General features: G+C 40.8%; 1 protein-coding gene across 2 annotated transcripts in view; it reads left to right on the top strand.

Moving 5' to 3' along the window:
- The window catches only part of KCNK17 (potassium two pore domain channel subfamily K member 17), a 32,575-nt gene extending 10,593 nt beyond the window's left edge, over nucleotides 1-21,982 (top strand). The window contains exons 2-6 of one of the 2 annotated variants that reach the window (XR_012055178.1): nucleotides 1,119-1,233; nucleotides 11,837-12,003; nucleotides 13,132-13,300; nucleotides 15,055-15,961; nucleotides 17,424-21,982. Coding sequence is in view for 1 of the 2 variants with exons in the window: in XM_030268628.4 (XP_030124488.4) it covers nucleotides 1,119-1,233; nucleotides 11,837-12,003; nucleotides 13,132-13,300; nucleotides 15,055-15,350 (747 nt within the window). In the remaining variant the exon portion in view is untranslated. Of the gene's footprint in view, nucleotides 1-1,118; nucleotides 1,234-11,836; nucleotides 12,004-13,131; nucleotides 13,301-15,054 lie in introns of both variants that reach the window. The other variant, XM_030268628.4, reaches the window with a different exon arrangement.
- The last annotated feature ends 4,429 nt before the right edge of the window (nucleotides 21,983-26,411 follow it).

The following is a 26,411-nucleotide window of genomic DNA, read 5'->3' as shown; positions in this document are numbered from 1 at the left end:
GATAATGATCCTTGTAGTTAAACTGCTGCTGGGGACCCTGGAAACAATTTTTAATTCAGAGCCTTGTATAATATTATATAAATAATATAAATTATGTAGAACACATTACATCAGTAAAATGGGACAAAGCTTCCTCGCTTTGCAGGCTTGACATACCAGTTTGTTTGGTGGATGTTTAAACTACAACTCCTTTGCAAAACCAAAAACTGAACAAAGTCTGAGTGTGATTCCTTTTATTATCAGTGGTGCAAATTTCACCAGTAGTCTTTTTTGTTAGGATGGGGATAGTATTATTTAGAATTTGCATATCTTTTTCAGAGATGATTAATTTTATGTCTTCTTGGTTACACTTTGCATTTAAAGATAATCACCTGTCAAGTGAAGTGTGAAATGTTTTGTGTCCATGCTGTGAATAATGTTGTTTTAGACACAATTAATTTTGTTGGCATGGGAACGTGTAGTCAGATGTGGGCACTGTTAAGATATCTGATACCTTATTTTGGCATAAGTCTGCACACTACGGCTAGTGACGTCTAAATCTTTCCCGGGAGGATTGAACATAATTTGGCATAATGCTAATCTGATATGTTCATTCACATTTGTAGTCCCAGTGTGGGGATGTATTGACCAAACTGAGTTCTCCTATAACACACCAGATACATTCCTCCCCGTCCAAGGGTCTTCCCTGCAAGGGATCTGTATCATTTATATATGCATATATATTTGCTGCTCTGGGACTTCTGCCATTGAAATATCCCATCTGGAAGCATTTCATTTTCCTAATGAATGCGTCATAAGGCAGTCTTAATTACTGTCTGTGTAGGCCTTCTCTAGTTAGATCTTACCCTCCAATCTCTTCCACATTTATGTGTATAATCTACCATGTGAATGTGCAACTTTATTGTATTGCTATAGATGCCCTTTTCTTAGAAGCTTTTGGCTTTTCTGACCTTGCAGCCCTTTGGTCTCTAAGGCACAAGAGCTCCTCTACTAAAAGGGAAACAACAGAATCAGAAGTGGTTGTAGTTTGGGATTTTACCAGCCAGAAGTGGAAATGCCAGTCGCATGAACTTGCCTTAAAGGGGTTTGTGAGATCTCATGTTATTGTCTCTTTGCAGGGTATCATCCAAGCCTACAAGAGTGGCATAACGCTCCAGGGAAACACCACTAGCCTGGGCAGGTGGGATTACAGCGGGTCTTTCTTCTTCTCCATATCTGCAATAACAACCATTGGTAAGAGTTCCCTGCTTACAGGGCCACCTCATAGGTGGGAAGAGAGTGGGAATGAGGGCCTGTACTCAGATGCTGCTCCACCACTGTGTAATTCCCTAGAGCTTGCAGTAGGGAAGCACCCGTGAATTCAGCCCTAGGAGTGCTTTGTCAGTGCCAGTGCAGTAGTGATCTCTAACTGATCAGACACAGGGATAATTAGCTCAAGACATATTCCTGCTAAGTTACATGGCTTCTGGGGCCTGAACTTCAGGGTGCTGTGCTGCCTGAACTTTCCAAAGTCTTGTTCACTCTGAGAGGTCTGAGGTGAATTGTGCATTGAAACGAGCTTTTCCAATCACAAGGACAGGAATGATTTTGGAAAATTTTTAATACTGGCTACTGTGTCTTCAGAGACTGTGTTTATTAATTATTCCTCCTTATTACTACCTGTATTAGATGAGGACCTGCTTGTTCAAGCGGAAGTTAAATAGCTGGAAAAATATCACAATTCAGTTGACTCAGGTTTCAGCAAATGGGTAATGCAAAGCCACAAATAAATTATGCAAATAGGTAGAGGGAGGGAAAGCAGAAAAAATAAAATGTACTGGGTACAGAACAAGATAAGGCAGATGCTGTTAATTATTGTCAGTTCGCGTCCCTGTCCCCAAAACCATAAATAACTTGCCTTAATGTCTTTTTCTTATGGTGTGACCCAGTATTAAAAAAAAATCATGGAGGGGAGAGTATGTGGAGAGATGATTGTTGAATATCAAAAATCCCTCACAGGTTTCTTGATTTGTCAGCTCTTTTCAATTTTAAGTATACTTTTAAATCAAGACTTTTTTTTTTTTTTTTACCCAAATGGAACTTTCTTTTGATTTCTGATTCTTTTTGAAGATACACTGGCTCCAGAACACTAAGCCCCCAAGCAGGAGCTGGAAGAAAGAGGGGGCTTGTGGGTTTTCTGTGGGGGTGGAGGCGAGTGGGTGGTAATGTGTCATCTTCCTGTGACTCAGTATGTCTTTCTGCCCTGCTCTTTTGCGCATGCATTGTTGCGGTTGGGAGCACACTTTCAGTGCGTTGCACTGCCAGACAAGGGTTGCACCAGATGATGGCAGTGGAGGCTCATTAGACAGGTTACACAGGCTGTGAGTTTCCAGGAGAGCCTGGTCAGTTCCTTCCAGCCTTTGATACAAAGCAGCATCTGCTCAGAGCTGCTTTGCATGCCTCAGTAGTGAATCCTGGTAAGTTTCTAAACCATCAGAGTGACTGTTTTACCATGGCAAATTTAAGTTAATGATAATGAGGAAGAATCAAATTTATTATGTTAAAATACGAGGGGATGTTGGCAGAGACCTAAACTAGGCATTTCTGCTCTTCTATACTGAGTAGCTGCTAAACTACTCCCTGCCCGCACTCCCCTCTTTTTAAAAGCAAATTCCTTGCCATGATGGCTATAGGAGTGAAGGGCAGGACAGGGGCATGACACTGCTGAGTTGGTAGCAGAGGCAATTGAAAATTGAAAAGAACCAAATGTTACAGCTCTTTATCTCATGATTTTAAAGCTGGTGCTATGATTCTTGACACTTGTTAATGATTTTACATTGTGGATTTGAGAATGCCATACCAGTTACTTTTATGCAGAAAACTTCAGATGATTGGACCCTTCATTCTGCTTTTTTCAAGTGAAATTGTTAGTTGCATATAGATTAGTGTCATAACACTGTTGATAACAATATGTTGTAGAAGAGAAAACTACAAATGGTTTCACAGATCTTCACCCTGAGTCTGTTATCATAATCTCTCTTTATGCAAATTCTTGAGATAGTTGAGAGGTTCAGCCTCATTGAGGATACCACAGTGTGACTGGGAAGGATAATTGATGATGTCAAGTAAAGAGACAAACTCCTTTCCAAAGAACTCAATGAAGTTCAAAGTGGTGAGTCACAATAGGAAACTTCGTTTATAAGGTATGGCAATGAGATAAATGACAATTGAGAAGGCTTCTGGGGATTTGTAAAGGTTTTAGGGTTTTTACATGGCAAGGAAGGGTTTATCTCAGGCTGTGATTATGGAGCCAATGAAAGCTCAAGATTACCCTATAGGACTTAAAACCCAAGGCATTCTAGGAAATGAGTTTAGGAAAGGTAAAGTTAAGATGATAATGCAGAAGAGTGAGTCTCAGGAATTTAGGGGTACTATATAAATATTTTGAAGAATATGGATGGCCTCTGTTATAAATGAAAATTTGTCCAGCCAAATTAATATGAAAAATAAATTATTTATTTTGCAATCAAATTTTATCTAGCCAGCCACAAGGAAAGAACAGAGCCGAGCCCGGGGTCGGCCCTGGATGTGCAACAAGGAGTCAGCCTCAGCAGAGGTTTTCCTCCATGCCCACACACCTCCATCCTGGCACAAGAGGTTTTTATGGGGAAAATTCTGCCTGAGGCCAAGATTTTTGCAATCAGTCCTTTCTTCTATTCAGAGTCCATATGTTAATAATTCAGTGTCCGGAGTTGTTGAATCCCGTGATGAAATTTATGGGGAACGCTGCATTCACATGTATCTGTCCGGGGATCTCCAAGATATCCATCTCGGGTCGTTCACGCGATGATCAGCGCCTGGGGTCTCCCGCAGTTTCCCAGACATGGCCCATCTCCTGGCGAGCCGTATCTTCATACTTGTAAATTAGTTTCCAACATACACCCGGAGGGGAGAAGGGGGGGGGGGGGGGGGGGACTAGTACAAACGAGGTCTAATCTAACAAGTATTTAACATTATATATTCCATACAAGGAATGGCGCAAATTATGTTTATTACCCATAACACCTCTATTCCATTTGTTCCAGCTGCTGCAAGGCCTTTGGCCTGTTTGTCTCTTCCACATTTTTTCTTTGCAATTAATGCCATTCATGCCTTGCTGGCCTCTTATGCAAAATAACATCTTTGTGACTCATGTCTTAGTCTTCTCAACAGCACTGCTAAAACCACTATCACTTTTACCTTAATCACTTCCTTTGAGATGCTTTTTCTGTTCTGCCAGCTCCTGTATTCTACTTTAGGTGCTTTAACTCCCCTCAGAAGGCTAGGTCCATTTCTCAAGTCCTTACCAGAACACTTTATCACTGGGATACAGGAGGGGATGTTAACTTCTTTCCCCATTAACACCAACTGAGGGGCATTAGCTTCTTTCCCCACTGACAAAGTTTAAATCCTCCTGTCTCCTGTTGCAGCATCTTCTGCACTGTCTCTTTCTTCCATTTAAATGAGAGCCTCATCTATTTTCACTACTAGTGATTTCATTACTAATGATGAAGCAGCATATGAACTTTGCTTAAAAACAAAGTGAGTTCTAACATGCAGGCTGGACCTCAGGTTAGTTGGTGCCTCAATTGCAACTGTTTGAAGAGCAGATATGTATGAACTAAAATCTCTTGTCTAAAGAAGTGCCCCAAAGCCTATGTGGTTTTTGGCACATATCATAATTTGAATGGAACTGCATTTATAACTTTGGGATGGGCAGCCCTGGCCCCCTGCTGATTCCTTCTCCCCACTGTTACTTTTCTGTGCTTTCCTCATTGCTATACTTGACATACATCATGTCATATCATATCATCATATAATATCATATCATATCATATCATATATCATCATATCATGCCAGATTTTGTTATCTCATTTTCTGCAGATTTTTCCATAAGAACCCTTTCTCCAATGCCTTGAAGGGTCATCCTCAGAGTTCCTGTGGAGCTGTAGTACTAAACATGATTAAAGAAAGAAAAGCTAACTTGCTGCTGGTTTTATCTCTCAGACTTCTTTAGCCCTTGCTGACACAAAGTATCTCTTTTCTGTGTTGACTCTCCTCCTACTTAGTTTGGACTAACAGGACACAGGTTAAAGCAAGTCCAGGGTGGGCACAAGATCAAAGTTCCTTATGTCAAACGACCAGAGAGTGGTGTAATTTCAGAGAAGGGAAAGGCTCTTCCTCTACTCAGTGATGAGGCTAACTCGTCAGAGTAAGACTAAGGAGTATTGTCCTCTCTATCCTGAATGTCCCACTTAATATTGGGTGGATAGATGCCATTGTCTAGTGCTGTATTGTCATTTTCTGATGCCACCAGAATTCAGTTGTGTGAATTTCAAGGGCCCTTTTTTAAATATAAAATGGGGCAAGTAAACCATCTCACCGTGAAGAAAAGAAGGGAAATACCTTCTTCCTGTTCTTTCCTTCTCTGGTTAGCACAGTACATAGCTCCTAAAAGCAATACCCCAGAGGACTGGGAGATAACAACAGAGGCATGGATCAGGCTATTCAGTGAGTGACAATATTAACCACACTGTTACAGACGTTTAGTAGTTGCTCCAGAGGATTCCAGTGCAGGGAATAAAACAGTAGCAAGTTCAGGGCTGTGAAATTCTGGTAAGGTAAAGTTTTGGGCAGCAAGAGGTTTGTGAAGACTGCAGACACTGCCCAGTATCTGGTGGAGCTCCTGAAAAATGGTCAGGTTCCTGCCCATTGCTGGCTGACACTCTGTTGGGGAATTCAATTAAACTAACTTGATGTCTCAAAGTGGTTAATATATAGAATAACAGCTTGGGACCACTTTCATATTTGAATCCTCTGTGAACCTCAGGAACCTTTTGTATAGGGGAGTTCTCTGCTGAAAAGCTGCCACTGTTGCTGTGTCAATCTTTTCCCTGCCCAGTGACAGCTGGCAGAGCTTCTCTATAAGCTTGGCCAAGTAGGATGCAGCACTGTGGTCCGTGGGAGGTCACTGATGGGTTTGGGGACAGCCACTCACAGCAGCATCCTCTGAGCTATCTCCTGAGTACTGGAAATGCAGTCTGCCTTCCTGACTGCATGTGGTCTCACCCCACTGAGCCTAAGCCCACTATACAGCTTTCAGTGTATGTGCAGCATGAGTCAAAGACCGCAGTACTCATCTGAATCATTTTTTTAACTCACTGAAGGAGTGTGCAACCAAATTTTACTCTCATCTGGAACTTCATAGGGCTAAAACTGTTAATAACTTCCCTGATTCAACTGTCCGGGTCCCAGTGAGCTTCCCCATATAAAATACTGTTCCTGAGATTCTGCCACCACTAGCTTTAAAATCAAATTCTTCAAATTTTTTATTTGTTCTAACCATAAAACTGTGAAGCCAAATCAAGCAGTGTGGCTGCTTGGGGACTGTGTCATGTTTCTGTCCTACATGTACAGGCTCCATGCCTGTAGCATCCTCTCTGGATGGATGAATTTGGAATAACTGACTTCCCATGCCAGGTGTCCTCAGCTGTGTCCAGCTGATAAGTGTTCTTGAACTTAGTGCAGACTTGGTGGATAAAATGTGAAATCTCACAAGAAGGTTGAGAAGCTAAGCCTGTTAATATGTTTTATATAGTTAAGGAGACATTCAAAGCAGGAGGGAGGATAGGAACCCCTGACTTGTTGATCTTCCCATGAATGTAGGTAGTAATAAATGACCTCTGAAATGCTTGTAAGATCATAAGACAATTCAGGCTTCCTGGTACCTCAGGAGATCTCCAATACAATTGTCTGCTTAAAGCAGTCAGCTGTGAGGTCAGAGCAGGCTAATGAGTGCTTTGTTAGGTGCTGTGTCTCCATCTCAAATCCACGGGGATAAGTCCCCAGTGGACCCCGGCCAGCTGGGCAGTGGGGTAAGTCGGGCAGAGGAAAAGAGCTTCTTGTTGGATCCCGGGGAGCTTTGAGAAGCTCCCTCGTGAGTCCAAAGATGAGCTGGTCCCACAAGCAAAGGAAAGAGGCGCTCCTCCTCTAGATTAATTCCAAAGTTTAGTAAGGCCCTGGGGAGAGATCCCAGAGTACATCTGAACCCGAAGGGCATCCAGAGCAAGAGGGAGTGTCCCTGCCCGGAGCAGCCGATATAGGGGGCGGGGAAACCCGAGCAGCCAAAGGGGGAAGGACATGGGAGTGGCTCTCTGGGGACAAGGCCTCAGAGTGACCACTGAGGAGGGGGTGGGGGAGGAGCCCCAGCCAGGGTCCAGTTACCTGGTGACCCTGGGAGAAGGGTCTGCACAAAGGGGAAGGGTCGCGAGGTGATGGACACATCACCTGGGAGGAGACAGGGATGAGTCAGGGATTTTGGGGTTTGATGGACATAACAGGTACTGATGGGAAAGCTGGGATGAACCAAACAGATACAAAGAGGGGATATGGAGGGACAAACCATTATGAGGGGATATACAGTGCAAAACAACTCCACAGTTAGGGTCACCTTCCAGCTAAGCTGGGACCATGTTCACATTTTAAGGAACCAGACAAACATTACCATAAGGCTGTGCAAGTGATCAGTATGTGTTTTTCCACTTTGAATTACACAAAGATGTCTTTTCCATCTAAAGTTAATTTTTTTTAATGAAACATTTGAATATTCAATGGGGAAAACCTTTCATTTCTGCTGGATTTAAACATCCAGATCACTTGTAAAGACCACAGGGGAAAGAAATTTTAGATTTCCTGAAAAGTGTTAGAGGAGGAGCTAGTGGTGGGAGGAGCTGGATGGCTTAAGGATTTAAATTCCTCCAGTGCCTGGGAAAATAGGAATGTGGCTCACTGAACATCACCCCAATTGCCAAGCAGAGAAGTTTTCATGAGAATTTAAATGTATAATGCAAAATAAAATAATTCTGGCATTGACACCCCTCAGTGAACTACACAATGGATACCTGGCCCTCAGGCTTAGAAGAATGCCTGGTTATTCAAAGCAAAATAATTTCAACAAGAACAATCTGTAAATTTTGGATTAGACCCATGTCTAATCCCTGTGTCTGTAGGAAGTGATGGCTTGTATACTTTGAGGTAGGAGAAAATATTTAATAAAACATGAAGTATTGCTTCTCTAGCCAGTAGCTTTATCAATGGTTTTAGCACTCAAACACATTTTTGGGTAGATTTGGTTTTATGCTAACCCTGGATTTTTCTGCATGTGAAATTTTTTTGTAAATTTTCAAATGTTTTTCAGCCTATGATAGATACTTTCTGTTCTAAGCACTTTTTGATGAAAATTCTCTTATATCTGGACAGTGAGAACAATCCTTTCATTGTGGGTAGCAGGAAGTTGCAGCTGCCTCAGTTAACTGAGGGCATTGCAAGTACTGTCCTGTGAATGAAAGGATCTTTTACTAATAAGTCTTATCTTCTTAAGAAGTCTACAGAGCTTGTGAATCCCCTATGGGCAGGAACATAGTCGGAAAGCAGACAAAAATCCTGAATTACTTAATATGTGTAACAGAAGCACATGAGTTAAAGCACACGGTCATGAACATTTAGAAATAAAACCACTCTTTTGTTTCCTCCAAAGAAACTTAACTTACATTACACCATATTTCAAAACAAGAGGAGCTATACATGCACTTAATCCAGCTGCTTCAGTGGAAACACACTTTGATGTCTCTACAGTTATTTCTCAGTGTCTCTTTGTTCAGACATGTACCAGGTGACATCCCAGCAGCATGGTCATGAGGGGTGTGACACAACTGGCAGTATAGTTATAATTTCTGAATCTGGTTCAGATCTTATAATATCTAGTTCATGATGATTTAAGACACCAACTAATACTGAAGTGGTTAAATCCAATTTTCCTATTCCTGCTTGAGTTTTTTAACAACTGAGGTTTAAATACAGTTAGGTTGGCATTTCTTTGTCTAGTGCAATGACAAGTGGATGTAACCAGACAGGAGTAAATTTATGGCTATTTTGCATAATCTAAAGTCTCCTATTTGATTATACTTTGTATCCTGTATAAAAGCTGGTGGGACATGGGTTTTTTTGCATGTGTACAGCAACTGTGTACCAAGACTTCAGAAAATTGTCTCAAGCTGCTCAATCCAAGTGAAATTGAATACAAAGCATGTCTGGTGTTTAGAGGGCTAGGTTTACTGTGTACTTTAGACCTTCTTACATCATTCAATTTGCCATTCTAAATTAATTGCAACATACAAGTTAAGTTTAGGTGCTCTGCCATCCAGCACTATGTGGCACCCCCACAATTCTGAATGCTGCTGTGCTTCACAAAGTGACCAGAGAACACGGGCCTGTTTTTTTTAATGATTTTCTGCAGAGAAACTTAGAAATCTGTGATTAAAAGAACTGCCCAAGACATTACACAGTCTTTTAAAACTTAATAGAGAAGGAAAAAAGAGGGAAAGGGTTGGGGGAAACCACCTTGGGAATAACTGGCCATAAATGTATGTGACTCATCTTCAGCCTCCAGCCCTACACCCCCCAGCACTTTCTCCTGGGCCAGGTCTGGCCACAAAACACCCTAATAATAAGCAAAAAATTGGAACTTCTCCACTGAAATGTCACAGCCAGTGTGAAATGCATCACACCAGACACATCTTTCTATAATTTGCTTAGAAGGGGTTATCTACCAGATGTACTTGCTTACATGTCTCATCTACCACACTTGATAGTATAGAAATGGTGAAAGATGGCAGAAATTAGCAGTCATTGGGGAAAAGTGCATTAGCATTGCAAAGCTGCTCACAAAAAAAAGAAGTAGCACTGACATGAATTCTTAATTTAGCCCCTTTTTTGACTATATTTCAAAACATCTAGTTGCATAACAGCATCCCATTCTTTCTGGGGGATGCTCTCCCTCTTCCCAGGGACAGGCTCCTGTGTTGGGAAGGATAGATAAATATAATTGCTTAGCAGAAGAATCACAATAGTACAGCCAGGATGAAAACAATCCCCCTACTGGCTGGACAATGTCCTTACCTACAGATAGGTCCAAAAGTCAAATGGACTGTTGTATCTCAACCCCCAAAATGTATGGTTCACCCCACACCTGTAACCCTCCCCTGAAACACCAGGTGTCTGTGACCCCATTGGCCCAAGTCTTGTTCCAGCCCACCTTGGAGCCCCCTGATAAGGGGTCTCTGAGGGGCCAGACCCTCTCTTGGAACTTCCTCCCTCCTCTTGGATCCCCCCCTCTCTTGTAACTTCCCCTCTCTTGGTTTTCCCCCTCTTGGAGTCCCTGCTCTTCCCTTTGGCTCTCCCCTCCCCCATCACCTCAGGCCCTGCCACGTGCTGGTGCTGCATCTGGCAGCTCGAGGCGGGACTTTTCACCATCCCTAATAAACCTTATCTTCTAAGAGCAACCAACAGAGATTTCTCGTCTGAATCCACCCAAACCGTCCTGAAGCGTCCTACGTCTCTATACTCCTGGGGCTCCAATTGAGGTGTATTGTGTGCCTAAAATTATTGAAGGGCATGTCCTCCATGTAACAAAATTTGGGATTTGTAGGGTGCATACTTAGGAATAGTTTGCCCAAAGACCATTTTCTGGGTGTAGTTTGCTGGCAGATGTGCACAACTAACTGCAGAATTGTCCATGGTTGGAGATTTTTTTGCACGTGTAGATATCTCCAGCTCATAGGTGTATACGTTTTCTACATTGTCAGTCAGTGGCTTATTGCATTTGGCATGTGACAGAGGTTAGTGAAGAAATGGGACTCTTGAGTTAACCACAGATGTTTGCACTCTCACTTATCTCAGGGCACTTGCCCTGAGACTACAGCACTCATAAGCAGGGTAGCAAGGCGGCAGTGGAGGGAGCGCCTCTGTGCTTGCTGTGCCAATGGTTGGTGGCGCTGGGATGGGATAACATTATTTGTGGTAAAAAGATAATCTCCTCTGTGGACACCAATCTCTAATGAACAGAGGTGATGTTGGAATGTAGTCAAGGCCATAGGTCTCTGACTGGCTAAGGCACTGTTGAAATGTTTGTGGTGTGCTAGTTGTTCTGTCTTTGAAAGCATCCTGTGAAATATAACCTAGTTAAATCTGACTTTCTTGTAGCACAAAACACTAGAAATTACAAATGCAAGTCTGCAAATTCATGGACCATTTTAAAAAGAACGTGTGGGGAATGAAATGATCTTGAAGCCCGAACAATCTAGGGATACAAGCAAGGCTGTGATTGCAAGGCAGGATCTTTTATTAGATCACTTCCTATGACTAGAAGAAAGAGGAAAAATATAAAGTGTTTTATTTTAGGTTGGAAACTGAAGTATTTTACACAGATTAAATATAATTTCTCTGGATATATTGACTCGAGACAATAATTTTGACAATTTAAGGTGTTATTTGGTAATTGTGGTGCAAAAGAGTTTAAGTAAAGAGGTAGTGTTAAGTTCACCAGTCTTATGGGACAAAGGTAGAAAAGGGTGGTTGTTATAATTAAAACACTATTGTTGTGATTCAGAGACCATCTGACAGCGATGCAGGATCATGTGCCGGTAAAGCCCAAGCCAACAATGCTTACAAAAATTGAACTAAATGGAAGGTTTGCATTTACGTCAGATCGCAGCCAGGGCAGTGGGTAGGGGAGAGGAAATTGACTGGTAAATGGAAAAGGAACTAAGCAAAATTGGCAGGGAAAGAAATGTTATTTTCCAGCCCACAATAGGATATGATAAACAATGGATGTTACTTACAGTTATTTATAAAAGAGGTCCTTTTGGAGCAGTGACCTTCTCACCTAACTTCTGTAGATGATGGATGTTCACCCCTCCAGGGGGAAGGGGGTAAGCAGGGACTATTTTAGATTTAATGCTTCATTCCTCCCTTGTCTAGGCTATGGAAACCTGAGCCCCAGCACTGCAGTTGGTCGAATCTTCTGCATCGTGTTTGCACTTTTTGGGATCCCCTTGAACCTTGTACTCCTGAACGAAATTGGGCACCTGATGCTGCTTGGGGTTCAGCATTGTGCCCGTCGCCTAGAGGACGTGTTTCACTGGCAGGTAAGCAGTATGAACAGGCATAGCTCAAAGAAAAAAATACAGGGGTCATTGTCTGGTATTTGAGATCCTATGACTAACAAGGACAGCCTGGCTGACTATTTGACCAAAAAGGCAATAATACTCAGGAATGACTGGAAGCAAATAAATTTAGTCTATGACAACCCTATGAGGTGTCAGATAAGGTTGTTTATTAATTGAGGGAAATTCTGTGATGAATGACTTCCCCTACATCAACAGAAGTGATACAGCATGTGAGCAATGCATAGTCCTAGACTATCTAGTCTGTTTATTATCAGTTTTAGTTAGAATTGCATGTGTAAGTTATATGGGAACATTTTTGGAACAGGCTTTAAACTGGCATGAATTTAGAACTTATAAAGGTGATGCCCAATTTGTGTTGGCTTGGTGTCAGTGTTTAACCTCAGGTAGCATCTAAGCATCATGCAGTTACTTACCCCTTCCCTGTGGGATGGAGAAGAGAATCCAGATAGCAAAAAATTCATGGATTGAGGTAAAGACAGTTTAATAAGTAAAGCAAAAGTTGTGCACACAACCAAAACAAAAAAAGGAATTTGTTCACCACTTTCCATCAGTAGTCAGGTGTTCAGTCATTCCCAGGAAAGGACTCCATCATGCATAACACTTACATGGGAAGAAAAACTGCATCACTATGAACATTCCCTGCTTCCTTCTTTCCCCAGCTCTATATGCTGAGCATGATGCCATATGGTATGGAATATCCCTTTGATCACTTGGGCTCAGCTTCCTGATTGTATCACCTTCCAAATTCCTGTGTACCCCCAGGCTACTCACTGGAGGGGTGCAGAGAAGGCCTTCACACACTGTGCAGGCACTACTCAGCAATAAGAACATTGTGTATTACAAACACTGTTTTCAACATAAATTTAAAACACAACCTCCTACTAACTGCTGTGAAGAAAATAACTATCCTAGCTGAAACCAGCTCACATGTAGGACAGGCATGTCGTTTGTTATAGTGGAATTCAATGAATATTTGTATGCTTTTGTGGAGCTTTTTCCAGCTCCAGCTGGAAAACAAAGCTGGACTTTCCTTGCTGCACTTCTTGTGACAATCTTTTTTTTTTTTCCCCCTTCCTGTTTTACTAGAATAAAGCTTCCTTCCTGATGAAGACCTCTGCACTGGTAACTGGCTTGTTATTGTTCCTCCTGCTACCTCCCTTGTTATTCTCTGACAAAGAAGGCTGGTCTTACGAAGAAGGCTTCTACTATTCGTTCATTACGCTCAGCACTATAGGGTTTGGAGACTATGTGATTGGTGAGTAGTTCACATTTCATTGCTTTCACCTACTGAACAGCAAATCCATGACATACAAAGCTTCTCACTTGGCAGCCTGGCACAAGTAGCAATCCCCAGACCTAATGATCGGTATGTTGTGGTGTGCATTTGGCAGGTTGGAAAAGACATTATTTCTGCCATAGTAATGCCACCTGCGGAAGAACAAAGGCATTATTTCCCAGTCAGTAAGTGGCATTGAAGTGGCCTGTCCCTTGAATGACTACACCACCAGGCAGGAGTGCTATGGTTTAATCACAGTGGTTGCTGAGGGCACATTTTTCACACTCCAGTGCATTGGCAGCCATTAATTTTAAGCAGAAGCCACTCTGCATCTTCACTAACAGACAGGGGCTGTTTCTTCTGTTTAAACCCTGGATAACTACTTTCTAAAAGGCAAATTAAGTCACTTAGGTATAGACTGCCAAGCACCAGGCACTACTTAGTTTTGGATGCCAAAACCCTTTGCCAGAGGAAATGGGATTGGATCCACACCCACTGCATTTGCTGAAATGCAGGATATGCCTCTTTGATAAAGACTTTCTCATTAAAAACATCTTGATTATAGAAACACATGCACTCCTGAATTCCTGAGAGACAGAAAGACTAAAACATACTATTAGGGATTTGCTGTTTTCTTCATAGCACTCGCTTGATGCTTAGACAATTTAGTGGCAGTTACTTTAGAACTTGTTTGTCATGCATCAAACTTATGATTAGAGCTTGTGTAGGCACATGTAAATAAGTTAGAAATAAAGTTAGCTTGGGCAAGGGTAGCCAGATAAAGCTTGACAAAAGCTGGGTCAGCTTAGCGTTCTCCTATACTGATTTTACAGATGATGCTGAACTCTGTGCTACAACAGTTTTACTTCTCTCAGTTTCTGGCAGTGCATTATTCCTTCCTCTTCCAGGTGTGCCTTCACCTGTGTAGTACCTTTGTAACTGGAATACTGCCATAGAGACACTAGGTTTGGTATGGGAATAATTGAGTATGTCAGTTGTTGTGTATGTAGAGGCTAAACAATTTTGACTTACAATCCTGTATGTGTGGTTTATGCCTCAAAAATAAGGTTCAAGTGATCTTCACACTGTTTCCCCACTAATGTGATAAAGAGCTGGGAGGAACAAATTACCTGCGGGGAATTATCTTTGCAGAAAAGGACCTGGCAGTCCTGATGGGCAACAAGCTGTCCATGATCCTGCAGAGAGTGCCTCTGTGGCTGTGAAGTCTGGTGATAATTTCAAATTGTTTTCCAAGGTTTAGTTGTTCTTGGAGGTTTTAGGACTGCTCAGGCCTCTTTTCTCTGCTCTCAGAGACTCTCCTGCTTATATCTGGTTTAACAAGATACATATAGTGGTACGTAAAACCTGCTTACTCTCTGCTTGCAGGGACCTCTGTTACATGCTAATAGAATATTGTGGTGCTGAGTGATAAGCAGAGAAACTAAACTGTGTGCTTGAATGTGAATAATCACTTTGACATGGATGTAATCTGGGATTTAGATTTCTTTCTTGAGAATGATATTTGCAATTCCTAAGGAGTACTAGGCTGTTGCTGACACATCATGAAACATACTTACAACATCAGTTCACATGCCAAGTAGATGGCATACTTGTGATTTATGTAGAAATCACTAACATTCAGTGATATTTCAACTGTCTTTTCTCTACATGTAATGTCTCCTTTGAGGCACTTTTGATCCAGTGTAGAAATGTTTTGGGTGATTCTGTTGTAGGGATGAACCCAGATCGCATCTATCCAAGCTGGTACAAGAATGTAATCTCTCTGTGGATCCTCTTTGGGATGGCCTGGCTAGCACTGGTTATCAAATTTTGCATCAATATTCTAGAGTGCTCCAGTGACTTCTGTCAATGCAACAAGAAGAACATGGAGATGGCAGAAGATTTAATGGATGGTAACAAAAATAGCATGACTGGACTTCAAAATGTGGAGATCTGCAGCGACAAAGACACAAAAATGAAAGGACCAGTTGAATCTCACTCTTACAGAGCTCCTATGGAAGCTCTCTAGGGAAGAAAAATGTTCTTGGTGTCCTGTAGGTTTTAGTGCACCAGAGATGAACCATTTGAAATGTGTAAGTGGAGCTGTCCTGACCTGTGAATGGGATGAAAGTTTGCTTTTTGAGCTTGAAATGCTTTTATTTTGAATTGAGCAATGACAGAACATTTAATTTCCAGCACCACCAAGTACTACCAACAGGACTCTTACCCGAAAGTAGATTTAAGGAAATAACACCTACCCTCTCACCTCAACTTAGGAGGTAATCTTTGACATCCCTGACCAACACCAGCTATTGTCCATTTCTTTATGTGATTCTTGGAGCCTCTAGTTATATGTATGGCACTTTGCAAATGCCACAGCCATAAAAGCAAGTGCCATTTAATGCAAGAAACAAATGGCATATTGCCAAAAGAAATGAAAATAAATGAAAAACACTGTTTAAAGCTATCTGGCCATCATGGCAGGTGCTTATGAAAGGTGGTAACAAGGTTTTGCTCTCTGATCGTTCATACAGGGATGGCAATGAGAAAGAGCTTGTTAAGGTGCCTCATAAAAACAGATAATTTCATTTTTAAAAAAGTAATTTCTACATCAGAAGTCTGCTAACAGAAAGAGACTGGGTATGCTATTCCTTACTTCAGAACTTATGTGAGTTCATTCTGTGAAATATTTTGCAGACCAAATGTCATCAGCTCAGTGTTCATTTGGATAGATTTGTATTTTGTTACGTCTTGGAAGTCAGAAAAGGAGGACTAGAGGCAATTTTAAAAGTCAGTGATTCCAACATTTTCCTATCACCAATATTAACAAGAGCTACTTCAGTCTAGAAACAGACTGAATTTTCTTCAACTATGATCAAGAGATGCTATTGTGATGAACTTCTCATGTCATGAATGATTAGTGTACCTGTTCTAACATCCTATATATAATCACAACTGTCTTTGATCCGTGGAATGGCATGCTTATTTGGCCTTTGTGTCAGTCACGAAACAGAACTTGGTTGGGTCTTTTTAGTTCCATTAAATTCTCAAAAATCTTTTGAAATATAATGGCATTTATAAAGGCTCAACACAGTCTAACTCCTGGTGCTGTTTGTATTCCGTTATCTGTTCTTCTCATTTTGTTGTTCCTGTTGTGATATTTACATCCTAAGCATTAATTTTGAAAACTTCACCATGGCAGCAAACCATAATGAAGCATTTGGTTGAACCTTCAGCTTTTGCAGTGAACCAAGGTTCCATGGGATTGTTACAGAAGAAATTGAAAACAGAGTCTATTGGAGTATGGGGCTGAGGAATTAGAAATATCCATAGCTATGTTCACAGAAATGGAGTGAGTGAAAAGTGTACAGTCTTCAGGAAAACAAGTTCTGAAACATATATTGTGAAAAAAGTGTTTCCAGAAGAGGCCAGTCTGAGTGTTGATATCTGGTGGAACTGATTACAGGAAAAAATGTAGCAAAGGGATCAGCTGAATGAAATTCAATCTGATGACCTTTTTCTGATTGCACAGAATTAAATGTTCTCTCAAATAATGTTTGAAGGGGCAGCAGTGATCAGGAAGGGAGGCAGTGGACCTCTTGGATCATACTGATGCAATATAAATACATTTCAAATTTTTGAACATTGGGTAATTTATTTAAAAGCCTTTAGCATAAACTTTTCTGTTCCATGTTTCATCTTGCTTATTTTCACTGATCGATACACAATGTAGGTTTTATTGGCCTATGTGAGAAAGAAAGTGTATTTCTCAAAACATGAGTAAATTACTATTCACTTCACAAAATATGATACTCTTTAATACATATCCTTTGCATCCTTTTTCACATGCAAAACTTATTAAGTATAGGTGTATTGTAAAATCCGGATGCCCAGGAGGTATTAGAGTTTCAGCTGTCAGAACACAGGGATGACTATGTTAATCTGTTTCAACTTCTACTTGAAATGTCACGGACTCTGGAAATTTCTACCAACTCTGCTAGATGATGAGAATGCTTGTAGAAGATTTGAGAAAAGTTTCTTCTTTTGGATTTGAATGTCTATTATATTAATCTCATTAATTAATGTTCTCATCTATTTTTAGGCTGTGGATGGGGTCTTCAAAAGTGCCTTTGAAGTTTAGGCACCCTGGTCCTACTGAAGAGCAGAGTTATGTGTCTTTGGGCAGCTAATGTATACTTCTGAGAGGCAAGGGGGAGAGGAACTCAAGGAATAGTCTTGAAGAAAAAAGGATGAAAGCCTTTTGCAGATTTTGCTTCCACTGTATATCAGGGTTCAGCCACAGACTTAGGCACGTGGTTGGGTCTCGAGGTGCCTCATTATCTGCCTGAGCTGTCCTTTCTGAGTCACATCCTTCTGCAGCCCTGCTGCCCAGCCACTTACCACCAGCAGAGTCCTGCCACCCACAGTCTGATATCCCATATTTTATGGAAGACATGTCAGAACTGCTGGCAGGCCACACGTACCTCCAGAGCCACAGGTTCTTTGCTCACCAAAAATTTTAGGAATAAATGAGTCAAATACCATCTGTGACTGGGTTCTCTGACACTGAATTAGCATGTTGTCTCTTATGAATATTCTTTTTCTGACAATTCATCTCAGCTAGCTTTTGATGTGGACAATAGATATTAAGATACCTGAGTCCCCACAAAGTACTGTGCCTCTGGTCTTTGTGTTCTTTATAGAGATGTGCTGTGGTTAAATTATATGAATGTACTTGTTCCCAGAGGGGATGAGAAGAAAGTGGAGTTTTGCAACATCACAAAAACACCATCATCAATGTGTCTACTATACCAAAATATGAAAGGTTATCTTCTCAAGGGTAAAATAAAGAAAACAAAAGCATGGTCCTGTTAATCATTCTTGTCACAGCTGACTTGCAGTCTGTATTGGAAAATTACAGATGCTCCTTGATTTTTTTTTTTTTTTGTCTCTTTCTGTTCAGTTAAATATGCAGTTTTCATTAGCAATTTCAAATTGACTTTCACTGCTATTATTCTCCACAAGTCAATTTTTCCTTATTATCCTGTTTTCTTCCTTGGAAAGACCAGAGGTTGGAAACAGGTTTGGTTAGTAGTGGTAGTTGTAAATATTTATGTATCACTCTCCAGAGGCTTTTTCACAATCACATAGAGCATAATGTGCTTCTGACCTTGATACAGTTTCCCAGGAAATCAATCCTTTGAAGCAAGAAAATAGAGAGGGAGCTGTCTCCCCTCCTTCAAGGACAAGTTCTGGCTTCAACCTCAGTGTTTCTTATGCTGGCTCTTTCTTCTCGGCCAGAAGAGATGTTTGCTCCTTGGGGAAAGGTGTGCCCAGAAATCCACAACAGGATGTCACAGCAATATAGTACAGACTGCTCAGAACTCCACAGTTTTTTCTAGTTGACTACAATATTTTGAGGTCCCTAGAGTAGAACAAGGAGGCTCTTTTCCCATGATGGTCTATGGCTTCAGAAAAAGTCCAGGATGTTATTTTTCTTGCAGTGTATGCCTGATGCTATCTTGTCTTACAACTGCTATCCCAGCTCCGTTAAGAAGTGAAATCTGTTAGGCTAGAGGAGGTTCAGTGGGATCTCATCAGTGTATCTAAATATCTGCAGGGAAGTTGTGAAGAGGATGGAGTCAGGCTCTTTTTCATTGGTGCCCTGTGACAGGGAAAGAGGCACTGGGCACAAACTTAAACACCAGGAAACATTTTCTCACCATGAGGATGACCTGGCACATATTCCCTGGAGAGTCGGTAGTCTCCATCCTCAGGGATCTTCAAAACCCACCTCTAGATGACCTTACTTGAGGAGGGGAGTTTGATCAGATGATGTCCAGAGATCCCTCCCAACCACAACCATTCATATTTATGCATTTTAAGTTCAAACCATCCTCCTCCTAGTAGTCCACTGTACACAGCCCCCCCCTCTCTCCAGACTGTCTCCATTAACATTCAGGTTGCACTGCCAGCAGGCCTGGTAGACTTTCCTGCAATTTTGTAAATGCTAATTATTTTTTTTATCTCACAGTCAGAAATGCACTTTGTAAGAAAGGAGCAAATACAGTTATTTGTGGGTAGGGAGGGTGTTTTGTCCATATGTTAGATACCATTGTACCATTCCAAAAATACGCAATGATGTTCAGCTTTTCGGGTTGGTATAGCCTCCTGTCAGTGTTATCTATCTGCCTGCAAGTTCTAGAAGACAGATTTGGTGCTTCATCTCTGACACACTTCAGGTAAGGCAAACCTCATTTCATAGAAAGGTTTACCCTTTCTAAAGTAGAGGCTTACAGTGGTGCAGGTGGCTACTTACCAATTGAATTAGGGCAAAATTTTAATGTATTGAGGTCTTATAATATAAGCTTGTCATCTATGTGAATAAGTATTCTGTCTGATGGAAAAGGTGAATGCAATGAACAAATGGTCTTTTTCAGGGCTGTTAATGCTATGACCTAGGAAACTGTGTACATGAAAGTGTTTCCCCTTCCAGTGGTCCTGGTTGTGAGTGAGGTAGCATCAGAGCAGATATTTTTTGTCGTTGCCTCTGAGCACCTTTTTGGTCTTAGAAGGTTTTTTTTCTTCTTCTTCCTTTTTTTTTTTTTTTAATATCTCAAACAAGCGCTTGGAAACCTGCAGATGAAATGGAGTTGGGTCTGAACATCTGCGCAGCTGTCACACTGGATGATTCTGGGTGAAGATTCAGAGGTTCCATTTTCAGAAATATGAGTGATTAGAATGGAACAATATCTATGCCCTGAAAAATCTTCATTTCTCAGGATGGAGATTTAACTGGATGTTTAGGTGGGGTTTTTTTTAGAGAGAAACTGGTAAGCATTTAAGCTAGTACTAAACAGGTAGAGAGGCTCTCTGGTACCTCTTAAGTCAATGTGTGTTGCAGTAAGAGCCAATGAAAAGCTGTCACTTTTGGAGGAGACAGCAGCAACATGAATTACCATACTCTTAAATTCTTTATGTAAGTATAAGTGAAGATGTGATCTTCAAAACTCCCTTTCAAATTTTGAGCTAAGGTACCTTTATTTTTAAGGGAAGTACAACAAAACATTCCTAGTAGAAAATGGATAGATCTATATTACTTGAGTCTAGGTACTGGAGCTACCTGTTAAGGCAGAAGCAACACAGTGTAAACTAGAGAGGCTTTCAAAATGTTTTAGTTTTTATGGCAATATGAAACATATTTCCTCATTGCTACTGAGTTAATTCACTAGAACATAGGATTTAGTTCTCAAGGAATATGAATTTCCAAACTCTCTAAATTAAAACAAGAGCATCCTTACCAAAGAAAGCTGTAACAGATTAAAATAGAAAGGGAAGGAAAATAACAGGAAAGAAAATGTTGAGGAGAGGAGACTGTGGAGTTTATCACTCATTCCTAATGAACCTGGTTATCAAGTTTGATTAGGTTCATATGGTTTTTTCCTTTTTTTTTTTTTTTTTGGTAATTCCTTTAAAAACTATGCCTTAAACAAATTAATCCAACTATATTTAGTTAGTGATTATGGAAATGCTTCAGACATCCATTTATCTGAGTGAATAGAAAGGCCCAATGCATAAATTTAAGGGCGTACAAAGCAGCCCCAGAGGCAAAACTGAAGAAGACACAGGTGTGGAAATTGAAGAAAAAGGCACACTGTAAGGATAGGATCAAAAAGGAAGGATTAATTGAGGAAAGGAGAAATCCAGTGAGGCAGCATTTGCCCAGCTGACTACGGTAAATGAGAAATGGGTCATTGAGGGAACGTTCAATATAATTAAAAATTAGAAGTAACCTAATTTGGATAACTACTGATCAAAAAGTCATGATTGTACCACCACTACTGTTCCTTGACACCTAATTCTATTACAGGTTGGAGTTGCAAGGCTGTTTTTAAAACATTTCAGTTCTCCAGGTTCATGCTAATTGCTTGTCCAGCTACTATTTTGGATCTGCTGAGTTAGAGCACTATTGTGGTACTAAATGATCCTCTGCACCTCAAACTGAGGGTGACTTGCAAATACAGGTTTTAATCTGTTGACTAAGCTTTGGTTAGAATGTAAAAATGCAAATTTTACAGAGTAAAGTACAGAAAAATATATTCCTAGAAGGCAAGTGGGATGGATGACGGCATGCTCGACTGAAAGTATCATAAAAAGTGCTTGTGTTCTTGGTTTTATATGGTTTTGCTATCAACAAAGCACAATGAGGAGTTTAATTAGTTATGGGCTTTAGAATAAGGGAGAATTACTCCTTAGTAATCAATGAATGTAAGACAATGTTTTAATGCAACACAGCCCATTTGGGTGCACCCAAAATAAAGCCACATCTCAGATATTACTTAATTAGGAGGCTGAAGTGTTGACAACATTTGGATGAGAGGACTTTTGAAGTCTTACAGCACTTTGAAGTCCAGGGATTCCAAAAATGCTGGGTTATACTTTTCTGAGTCTGCCCTTTGAATTTTGAACTGTTACTGCAGTACACAACATTGTCTCTGTGTTTGTATGAAAGAGAGAAAGAGTATGTGCTGCTAGTGTTGCAAATCATATTATGGTCATGTTAATTGCTACAGTGCATTCCCCATATGGCTCCCACCACTTTCCTAGCAAATAAAACAATATTTAATTATTTCTTCTTAATAAACTATTTCTTTCTCATCATTTTTCTGGTCTTGCGTCTGTCTAATCAGTGTTTTCAATCTTGAATCACATAATATTCTGAGTTAGAAGGGACCCACAAGATTAATCCAGTCCAACTCTTAAATAAATAGCTCATACTGGGATTCGACCTGCAACTTTGCCATAACTGGCACCATGCTCTAATCAGCTCTGATCCTACATTAGTTACTTCAAAACTTCTGAGTCAAACTCAGCTCTGCTCCTCTTGTATCTCCCCTGCATGCTCAAACCCTTCTCCTGTGCCAGGTATGTATAGCAGAGTCTTCTCTACTACTTTTCTACTGTTCTGGGGCCAGGTCTGTATGCAATACAAAGAGAAGGTGCAGGAGCAGAGGGTTTGCAGTAACTATTTTCCTGCTCCTGCTCTCTTCTCTTAATGATGCCAGCTATAGGATGCCAGCTCTGAGGAGGGCTGAGATCTCCCCAATATCTGCACCAGTTCTGGTCTGCTGGTCTTTACTGTGAGGAGAGTAAAGGGGTCCAGACAGTCTCAGGTGGCTTGGCTTGCTTTCAGGTTGGTTGTAATGTACTGGAAAGCTGAAGTTTTTGTTGTCTGCTGCAGCCAAGCTCCAAGCTCATTTGGCATATGGAGAATTTGAAGGAATGGCAACACTTAAGACCTTCAGGAAAAGCCTGGTGGAAGGTGGTGATGGCTTCACACAAGTTTGCCTTCCTTTTGAGAGAGTGCTAGCTGTAGTTATCCAGGAAGTGCCAGGCAGCAATGAGTGACCCCAGGAACTGAGACTGAAATAGTTCTCCCCATGGATTTTCTTGAGATCCAGCAGCTCTGGATGTTATTGCTATTTGTTCCATAATAGTGTTGCCTTTGGAGTTCAGAACAAAATGTTTCAGCTGAGCAATACATTGAAGGCACAAGGACTGAATCTGACAATATCTTTTGATGTGACAGGAAATTAATTATGTCAGCAAGTAGCCACAAGAGAGTGTACTGCATAATGTTCTTGTTAGGACTCTGGACTAAAACTTTTGAAGTTTAGAACCTGTCCTAGAGTTTCTTCATGATTTCACAAATAAGAACATTTACCACTCTATCTGCATCACCCCTAGATAACCTCTAATTCTTAGGACAACAGTACAATATTCCCTGCTATGCCTACAGTAGTTAACAGAGGAAGTCACTGAATCCAGAAAATAATTAAAGAAGCTAACCAAGCCAGTAAAAAAAAAAAAAGAGGAAAACAAAAAAAGCCAAACTTTTAATCATAGTGAAATACCTTTGTCTGGATTAGGTCCAAATATTAGATGTAAAGCCAGTGCATTGTCATGACAAAAAAAATGGAGTAAAGTGCTTGAGACTGGTATCTGGGATGGAGAGATCTGGTTTTAAGTCTTTAGTCTGACACAGGTAGGGCAGGCAAGCAGTATGATTACCACCTACTTAAGGTTCATGGGCAGGCCATCTCAGCTGCTCTCAAAGCTGTTTCACTTCTCATAAATTATTAACTTGGCTGTGAGGCACAGGACTATTAGCTATCCTCGCTCTTGCTTCATTAATCACTACATATGTATATCTTTATGTGAATTTAGTCTTTAGGGAATTACTATAATAGGAAGCAAAAGAATATCCAGTTTGGATAGCAGTAGCCAGTAGTGTAAAGAATTGCCACCACAGGTGTCACCACGTTAGCTTTCATGAATTTAGATGCTTGTTGGTTCTCAGGCACTGTAAGAATGTCTTGGTATTAGATGGACTTATCCCATAATGAAGCCCTTAGGCCTAAGAATGGTAAACATGTTCCCCATATAATGTATGGCAATACATAGAGACATTTCTTTACCAATTGTCCATGTGAGCTTGCAGAACAAGAAGTGACAACAGCAAAGGATAGATGCAGAAGTAGCTGACTGGTATTTCCACACAGAATTCAGCCACAATTTCTTTGGCAAACACCTACCTGCAACTTTTCTGTTTGTAGAAACCCAACAGAGACACCTTAAAACAGGCAGTAGCTAAATGGCTAGGGGATTCATTTAGGTTAAAGCAATGCGTGTTCATATTTCTGTGTTATTAAATATCAGAGGATTTAAATCTGTATGATAGTAAAGGCCCCAGGCTAAATGGAAGTTTGTTTTTCTCAGTCTTCTTTGCTAGATACTTGTTGCAGGGCTAGAGAGCCAGTGTCCAATCTATTGCTCACTTGTGAAAGTATGGGGGTTGTGAAAAGGTGACATTTAGGATCCATTCCTGTGACTATTAAATAGTTACACCAAGTGGGGCAAGTGTACTGGTAGAGAATGAAAAAGATTTAACACTTAGGCAACTCCAGGTCAGGTGAGGCAGAGCCTTCAAATTCTGGCCCCAAATCCCAAGTATCACTTGCTGAGTAGCTGTTAGCAATTTTGAGAAGGTCAGCATGCAGGCACCTACAAAGCAATTGCCACTGGAGAGCCCTGAGGATGACAGCTACAAAGCAGAACTGCAGAGCACAGTTAAGCTCTGCTAAGCTCAGTTAGGTTATATCAGACCTGAATGATCTGTTTTAAAGGATGTAGCTGTACATACAGCTGGAACAACTGTGCAATGCCATTACACAAATAAATGATGTGCAGAAATAAAATCAACCTGTGGGTGGGTGAGCAAGTTTCTCACCTATAATCTTCTTCACCATTTGCTTTGCAATAAAAGGGAGCTGTCAGAGGCTGCAAATGGGAGCTCCCAACCCTGCCCTCCCTTATCATATTTCTGAGCAAAGCCAGCTGATTAAGCAGCATCTGGTGTGACTGACCTTGTATCTGAGGTTAGTCAGAGACCTGCAGAGCAACCTGTTGATTCATTCTAACAAACACAGGCAGTAACTTTCAAGTTTGCAGCCCTCAATGCCCTCACTCAGATGGGCATGGGAGAGTTATTTTAGGTCTTGGTTTAGATGTCTGTTAACTTGCCATACAGTTCAGATAGTTGCTGTGGCTCAGGGCAATTTTAGGTTGAGAAATGAGGGATGATGAAACTGCCTGCACACAGATGCACACAGGAGTGCACAATATGGTAGGAGCAGGATTTGGAATGCAATAGGATATGTCTATGAGGATCAGTGAAGTAGAATGGGAGAACATAAGATCATATTGTAAGAACATGTGTTTCTGGAGTAATTCAACCTTATCAGCACAAGGAAGTATTTGCCAGTGTAACTTCAGTTAGTATTGCTGTACCAGGAAACCCTCCTAGCAAGTATAAAGCTCATATTACTTTCAACAAGGAAATAAAGGCTTATCTTGTTGGAAAAACTGTTGTATTCTGGCCCAACACATTTAGGCTGGCAGTCTTGGAAGGAGAAGTAAAACGTCTCTTTATCTTTTCACTTCTCTGTAAATCAACTTCAGTCATGAAATGAGATTAATGTTTCTTAATTCTAGAGTTCCATGGAATAACAAGAGAAGTCACTACTTGAGCTTTGTACAATACTTTCCAAAAGAAGATCTCTAATGCACTCTACTGATGCAGTGCTGTATTGTTAGCATGCTGTGAGCACTCACACAACACCTTAGACTGCCTGTTGTCTCTAGCTGGTGGCAGCAGCTGAGGAATATTAGATGTGGTCTGCTTGGCTGCCAGTTACTTGGAGATAATCTAGTTCCCAAATACTGAATTTCAACAGGGGAAAAAAATGTTTAATCACACCCAAAGATTAATTAGCCTCATCATGCTAAGCTTGAGCTAGTGCATGTGGTTGTAGGCATGTGGTCCTGTGTGGTATGCCAGAGGCAGCTTTGGTAAAATCGTTTGATGTACAAGAAACCCAGGGAATCACTGTCACTGCACAGATACCACAGAACAGTTCCAGTCTTCCTTCTTTTTCTACTGTTCTTTAAAATGCTTCATTTGCCTGAAAAGGGCACTGTGATGTAGCAGACTGATTTGTTAAAGATCAGGGAAAGAATTAATCTCAGCCAGTATTAGACATCTATATACAAATTAATCAAAGGACTTAATGATTTTTCTGACCCACTTCTAGAATAAGATGGATTTCCCCTAATAGTGTATGTCATTCAGTTGGTTTTACAGGAGACCCCAGAATTGTGCACATTCAGATGGCAGATGAATCACAGCCTAGAGGTCTTTACCCATCCTGCACCTAGGCCTTGGAGTAGTCTTCTGTGTGGATGCTAATAAAGCAATCACTTTTGCTTTTATTTTAGGTCAGTTTCACGTTTTGGTATTTAGGCACTTGGCAGCTATGTAATGTTTGGTTTGCAAACACTCCCAGGGAAGGGCTCAATCCAAGCCAATTATTTTCTTTACAAAGAGACAAAAACCTCAAACATTTTTCTTTACTCTCACATTTTGTAAAATATTTTTTTGCTTTTCTACCCCAAAAAGGCCCAGGCTCAGTTCCTATACCCTCCACATATTTAAAGATCTCTTCTTTCTGCACTTTACTCAGGATTATTG

Source organism: Taeniopygia guttata, chromosome 3 (genome assembly GCF_048771995.1).
Source record: "Taeniopygia guttata chromosome 3, bTaeGut7.mat, whole genome shotgun sequence".
NCBI classification, from domain to species: domain Eukaryota; kingdom Metazoa; phylum Chordata; class Aves; order Passeriformes; family Estrildidae; genus Taeniopygia; species Taeniopygia guttata.
The sequence above is the reverse complement of the archived record's forward strand: the minus strand, read 5'-3'. Positions and strand labels throughout refer to the sequence as shown.